Source organism: Montipora foliosa, chromosome 7 (genome assembly GCF_036669935.1).
Source record: "Montipora foliosa isolate CH-2021 chromosome 7, ASM3666993v2, whole genome shotgun sequence".
In the NCBI taxonomy this organism is placed as follows: Eukaryota; Metazoa; Cnidaria; class Anthozoa; order Scleractinia; family Acroporidae; genus Montipora; species Montipora foliosa.
Genome location: NC_090875.1, coordinates 3,450,932 through 3,457,993, shown reverse-complemented (window position 1 = coordinate 3,457,993; position 7,062 = coordinate 3,450,932). Strand labels below are relative to the sequence as shown.

At 38.2% G+C, this 7,062-nt stretch overlaps 1 protein-coding gene across 1 annotated transcript in view; it reads right to left on the bottom strand.

Annotated features, from left to right (window-relative positions):
* Positions 1 to 2,656: 2,656 nt before the first annotated feature.
* Positions 2,657 to 7,062, bottom strand: part of LOC138010544 (uncharacterized) — a 4,872-nt gene continuing 466 nt past the window's right edge. Inside the window, exons 2-6 of the mRNA XM_068857525.1 lie at positions 6,839 to 6,945; positions 5,060 to 5,354; positions 4,604 to 4,781; positions 4,087 to 4,277; positions 2,657 to 3,488 (exon numbers count right to left, since the gene is read on the bottom strand). Coding sequence (XP_068713626.1) covers positions 3,308 to 3,488; positions 4,087 to 4,277; positions 4,604 to 4,781; positions 5,060 to 5,354; positions 6,839 to 6,932 — 939 coding nt within the window. The 5' untranslated portion in view covers positions 6,933 to 6,945 and the 3' untranslated portion in view covers positions 2,657 to 3,307. The remainder of the gene's footprint in view (positions 3,489 to 4,086; positions 4,278 to 4,603; positions 4,782 to 5,059; positions 5,355 to 6,838; positions 6,946 to 7,062) is intronic.

Here is a 7,062-nt window from a genome sequence, read left to right as displayed (position 1 = left end):
TTAAACGATACTTATTTAATATTATTAGACAAGTTGTACTGCTATTCACATGCTTCAGCTCAAGTGCTGTTTTGTTATACTGAACATGTGTCCTGTTGACATATTTTTTTGCATTTTATTTAATTAGTGAACCAACCTAAGGAACATTTGCAATTCATCCAATGAGATGCTAAATTGACTGTACGTGTACGCATTTGAAATCTGTTTTTTTTTTTTTTTTTTTTACATTTTGATTTTCCACCGTTTTAGCAAGCGTCGGTTTGTCTTTTCTGAAAAACAAATCCTTTCTTAATGATGATCTGGCAATGGAATCACTGTGTTACTCCGGGATGTTCAGGAAAGTTAGTTCCATAAATAGCTTGAACTTTTTAAATGATATTGGAGAATTATCAGGTACATTACGCAAAAACAGACAGGAACGACAAAGATAGCCGGAAAATAGGAAAGTGCAGGCAGTATGCCATTAGATGTAAAGTTAAGTGGCCGAATAACAACATGATTTTTTAAAATTTAGATGGCGTCACGATAGTATCCACTAGGCCGGGCCAAGACTTTAAGGGCCCGCTTTCGTACGCACAGCGCCATTTCAAAGATAGAATAGTACTTTAGCCAAGCGCTTTACGATTTTTACACCTGAATTAAAAAAAAAAAACCCGCCCCAGGCAGATCTCGGACTCCCTCATGACGAATTCGAGTAGTTGAAAAATTAATGCTTGCACTGGATTCAACGCCATAGCCTCTGCGTTATCGGTGCAGTGCTCCACCAATTGAGCCGATCAAGCAAACTTCTAAAGTAGCGTTCATGAGTGCGCTGACCTCAAAATCGTACTTGATGATGTTTCATTCCCGCGCGCATTTCTAATGTATGTCTTTAATATATTGTTCCTTTATAAACATACTGTATCTCATTAACTGAAAGTTAACTTGACAATATTTATGTTAAAACGAATTTTGAAGCTTTTGAAATTAAGATCTAGTGGTAGCCCGGAAACTAAATTTGCGGAGTTAACTCTAATTGGCTCACAGTAACATGTGATAGTTAAATTTAAACGGAGGACTTTCTCAGTGCTATGATTTAAGTTTACGTATCAATAAGGCTTCTTTATTATTCCTCGTTTATTTCATGTTCGGCAAACGGTGAAGTGTGGTATTCCCGATACCATTCGTGAGGGACCGAAAATGACCTTTCTTCCGGTCTTCTAACCGTCTTTAGGTTTTCATGATCGATGTAGAAAACCAACAGTATGCTTTGTACACCACTTTGAATTTTTGCAATTTATGCTGGGACGACCTTAATCTTTTTAAGAGGGAAGAAAGACGATACGAAAATTAAGGTGCGGATAAATGACGTGGAGTGGTTTTCTTCGAGTCGATCTCCATGGTAAAGAGGGTCCAAATTAGGCTAATTCAAACCCGCATCCCGCCGTTATTTTTTATTCCATCCCGCCATCCCGCCGCAATGTGCATTTAAATCCCGATCCCGCCTGGTTGAAACCACTTTGCTCCAGCTCAACTGATCAACCATTTTTATAGCTTCTACATTACCAAAGATGAACTCTCACTAAGCAGTGATGTAATGACTTGACGTAGACGCAAAAGTTCAGTTAGACTGAAACCGCCACTTACAGGGGATTGACATGAGTGAAAATTATGTGCTTGCATTTCTAGATAGAAGTTACTAACATGCGCACCTGCACGTACTCTATCAGTGTGTTCTGCATATGAGAGCCATAAAATTATATTTTTCCGCGGACGTGCGTGTCCTTAAGAGATTTACCTCTTTTGTATGATATTATGGGAGCTTTTAGGCTCCATTGTTCCATCAATGTCTGTTTAAGATTATTAACTGCTGGGTGGCACATTCTTTCTATGATTGTGTTTGAATAGCCTCGCGCTCTCAGACGTAGTCCTATCCCGTATCCCGCCTACGAAAACGGAGCATATCCCGGTCGCCCCGTCGTATTTTCATCCCTCATCCCGCCTTTAAAATTTTTCATATCCCACATCCCGCCTCGATTTTAAGCTCCATCCCGCATCCCGCCAAAACTATGTTGGACCCTAGGTAAAATTTTGTGTTTGCATGTTGTTGATTGAGGCAGTGAATAACCCTTTCAACCTTAGATGACTTTGATTTCAGTATTCGATACAGTATGTTTCTTACCGTCGTCTGTGTGTTAATTCTTTTCAATCTTAAATAGAATTGAGGTTTTCGTTTAACCAAAAATGCCATCAGAATATAACATTTTTGTAAACTCAGTGATTTCAGTTGCGCTTAGCAAGTTGGCGATTGGACATTGTACGGCATGCAAATGGCTGTCGTTGCTCTCACCTCTGTTTGAGCAAATAAAATTGACTAATTATTTTCTGGATAGAGGGAATGTTGGTCATTTAACTAACGTATTATGTGGAAACAAAACCATCAGGGCCGGGTCCGTGACGGGAACACAACTGTGTGGCTGCATAGCTCATGTGGTAAAGCATTGTACTGTAAGAGACAACTGTTTCAATTGCCCAGATAAGAGCGAGGACCTGTTTAATCTTTATAAATATTACCAGAATTATTTGATTAACAACAATCACATTTAGTCGATGGAAAATCCGAATAATACAAGATTGCTCTTAATTAACCTTCTAAAACGACACGGCGAGAGAAAGTATCAACATCAACCATTTTTCGATTTTTACAGTGTTAATTCTTTTATCCCGGTCCATGGTTTGGACGGCTTTAATTCCCGGCAGAAAAACCCTTATTAGTTGCTCGTTATTTGGCATATCACTGAACGACGCTGCTAGAAGATAGACACTGGAATACTGAATATTGTCAAAACATTCAGTATTCTAGTGTCACTGCATTGCTAATGTCACTGCATTCAGTATTACAGTGTCACTGCGTTGCTATGAATTTCTAGTTTTATGATCTCCAAACCTCAGTATTTTCTGAAACGAATAATAATTGTCCAAACGTACTATTTCTAATTCAAGAAATCAATGTAATCAAAGACCGCAGTGAATTCGTAGTAATAACCGACACGTTTAATGTTACTATAAGCAAATAATAAACCAGTTTTGTCACTGGTTCTTGCATGTCAGTTTCTTTAAGGAAATTTGGCAAATCTTGTCACATTTCTATTTTCATTACACCTGAAGCGAAGGAAATCTAAACTAAAATGGAGCTTCTTCGCCTATGTGAAAGGCCAAAACAAAAAAAGGATCAAAAATTGATAATCAAGATTTGTCATTCCTAATTGTCAATTTTTTATTTTGATGAAAATTGAATGGACGGAAGGTACACGGACCGTGTAAACCCTTAAGGTTTCTCTGCCAGGAAAGCCGCTAATTCAATTATACGGCAATTAACTAGGATTTTTGTTCCCTCCGAAAATGCTGATGGTAGTATAAAGCCATGGCCTCTCCGCTCCTTCAACTTGATGTGACCCCGGCTGATGTACACTCTCTTTGCATCGTTTTCTTTCTTTTGGATGAAAAACCTGAAAAGAATAGATAATGTGTGAAGAATGCTATTTAACCCCCAATTTACTTACAAAGTTAAGCTGGTAACCATACTTTCACGTGGACATTTTTAGCATCGTCTAATTTAGAAACAACGATTTAAAAAAACCCTTAGAACTGCGCGGTCATTGTGAAATTAACAACTAGGATCATGTTAATAAAAATGATAATTAAGTTCTGTAATAAATTTTAATTAAGTAAGTCCGGTGTAACCGAAGAATTATTGAAACCTTTTGAGAAAATTTCACTGGCAACTCCATGTGTTAAAAGATATACGTTACAAAATGTTAAGTAAGCCTCAAATACCTAACAAACAACATGATTAAGGTACTAGTCTATCGTGTAAGACTGAATGAAAATATGATGTAACCTTTCAACTATCAGACTTTTTTCATTTTCCAATTTATTATCAGTTTTGTTGGCAATGGAGTACTTTTAACTGAGATCGAGGTCAACATTGATAGAACATCCTTCAGCGGGGCACGAGATAAAAGTACCGCAAAGATTTGCCATATTTTATAACCTATGATAGATTACCCCTCGGGATATTACTTAATGGCATTGCATTACACATACGCTATAGCAACTCGTATAATGTCAGCTCCCCTAAAATACTGCAGCCACAATCTTCCTCTCGTCAGAACAATCCTCCACTGCCGATTGAATGCTTGAATTGGATGTGAAGCTATGGGCCATTTCCAGTCAACGGGGACCACCCAAGTCAAAAAGACAGCACTTTTGCTTACTATTTCCGTGGAAGCTGAGGCCTAATAAAAAAAAAATGGAAATAATTGAGCCCATGCATAAAGAAAGAAATTCTGATAAGTTAAATCGCTTTGAGATGTTGAACACTGAATTTCATTGTTCCTTACGTTCATTGCAACTTCCTCCTACAAATAGCGTTATGAGTTGTGACTATGAACTTTTTAAACTTTCTAGTTTACTGAAGTGGTTAGTGACAAATCGCAAATCGCTTTCCATTTTTTTTTAGAATTCTCAGGAGCTACAGGATAAACTGTCAAGATACCTCCTTTATTTGCTCTTCACACCAGCAAATTAATTTATGATCATCAGAAATGCATTATATTCTTACTTCCTTCAAAGACCAAGCTTTCCTCTGCTCTTCCACGGCATATAATTCCAAGTGCTTGGCCACATTTTCTCGCTTATGTGGCACCATTTCCGAATGTCGGGTCTCTTCATTGCAGCCAGGCACATTGCACTTCAACACACGCATTGGGCAATTTATCATGTGGAATGGAATATCTTTTCTGTTAAAAAGCAATGGAAACGTCCTTTTTCAGACTAACATATGAAAACATCGAAATAAATTAAAGAGCTTCAAAATAAGAAGTAAGTGCAGACTCGGGGATTAAAAAATCTAAGAAACGCAACTGTGCACTACTAGCCATTCACAATTGACTTACAATGTTAGAACCCAACCGAAATTTTTAGTGAACGGCTCACCACAAATGTTGATTTTAAAACTCTAAAGTAGACTTAACAGGGCTTTACAACAAGAGCAACAAACAGAATATACAAATGTTACCTTGCAAGATCCAATCCACACGCTAACGGACAAGGAGCTGGAAGACACGGACAGTGCTGTTCTTGGTGACGCTCCATTTCCTTTCTCCTCAAGCTGGCTCCACAAGAACAAGTTACTACTTCATTGGGACAAACATGGTCTTTCATGTGTTTCCTCGCAATCTTTTCAGTACAAGTACTACATTGCAGAGGAATCTCACCACATTCCTGTTCGTGAATTGCAATATCCTCAGCTGCGAGTTGTCGTTTGCAAAATTTACAGGTGCAACGTTGAGCTCTTGCTGCATTTCTGAGAGCTATGTTTGGGATGTAAGAAAGGAGGGTTGTGTTGACACCTTGTAGCGGACTGGTCTGCCTGTCTACTCTTGATAAGACCGCCATGCTGGAACACCCCCCCCCCCCCCCCCCACAAAGAAAAAAAAAAGCGAAATGTAGCTTAATAGAGTGAAATTGCCAAGGGACTTTTGCGCTTTTGTTCTTTCCACCAACTTGGCCACCTTGACGTCGGGTGCAATCAAAGAATACAGTAAATCAATGCAACAGCGACCTGTTTAGGCGAATTTTGCAGTTAGACATACATACTGCAAAAACAAAAACTGTTTCGATCCGCATGAAAGCGAAACATAGCTCGCTCCCCGAGAAAACAAATATAGTGTTTCAGTAAGGGTTTAAAATGAAATACACTCGGATTTTTTAGATGCATAAAGGAACCTTTTTAATAGACCGAATACATAAATGGCGGCCACAACGTATTTTGGTATTTTTTTTTATTTGGTCCATTCAAACGAGGCGTGTGAGTCTAATTAGCACATAGAGAAAATATTGCTTTTTTGGGCGCCATTCACGCATTCGGTCTATAAACGTTGAGGCTAAGATTGATCAAAATTGTAAAAACACTAATTCCAAGAACATACTAAGGCTGAGTGTCAGTTAGGAACGCCTTTATTTTGCCCATTTTCTTTTTGCTTTTCTGACTAGCACAAATTAAGGAAAAAGTAATGTAAAACTGTAGTACAAAAAGAAAATATATTGACCCAAATTGTATTTTTCGTGATTCTGAATTCATGGTGTCGATACCCAGGAGGGGGAGGGGGAGGGGGGAGGGGGGAGAGGGGGGCTAGATAGGTTTGCAAGTAAATCTCGGGTCCTAATAATTGACTTTTTCTAGTTCTAGTTGCAGTTTCAAATAAGGAAGTAACGGCTGTGATTTTTTCATCTTTTTTTTTGGCGGCGGAAAATTCAATTAAGTTAAAATTAAAAACTGATAAAAGAGCACCTTTTCTTTAGTAACCCTGCAAAGTTTCGGCACATCAACTAAGAAAATGTACGTTGAAACATTAAAAATGTGCAGATGTTTGGATGCTTAGGGGTATGGCCAATTTCCCTAGTAATACAAACATCTGTAAAATTTTTCGTTTTTCAACTTTTCAGCTGATATAACATGGTTACTAATGTAAAGTTGCTCTTTCTATTTCTGGTATCCATTTGACATTCAGTTTAATTTTAACTCATTCAATTCCGTTGCCGCCATTTTGGAGAAGGATCTACTCTTACCTGTAGCTTTCGTCCCTCATCCCTTTCATTAGTCTTATATTAGTTTTGCTTATGAATAGGCACATACATACTGCATGCATGCTACAATCTCTGACTTTTCATCCTTATTTATGCCATGGAACATTTGATATAGATGAATTGTCACCAAAGAAGTAATAAAGAAGGTGTTTTCAGATTCATTCGTTGCGTTAATTGACCGTAAATAAACGCGATGAACCCTTCATACCTCGTACTCCGACCGTACACACTCCAGTGCTGTTTGTTGACATTCTTTCCTTGGCTAAACGAAGTAGATAAGTTGGGGGGATAGAGAGCAGCATAACCTTGCCTTTTCTGAAGAAATTGAGTAGAGGGGCAATGAGACCGCCCTTAAGTCTAAGCGTTTGATGCAAATTTAACTTCTGATATGTTTAGGGCCTCGTAGCCACAATTATAGGAAATAAACCAGAA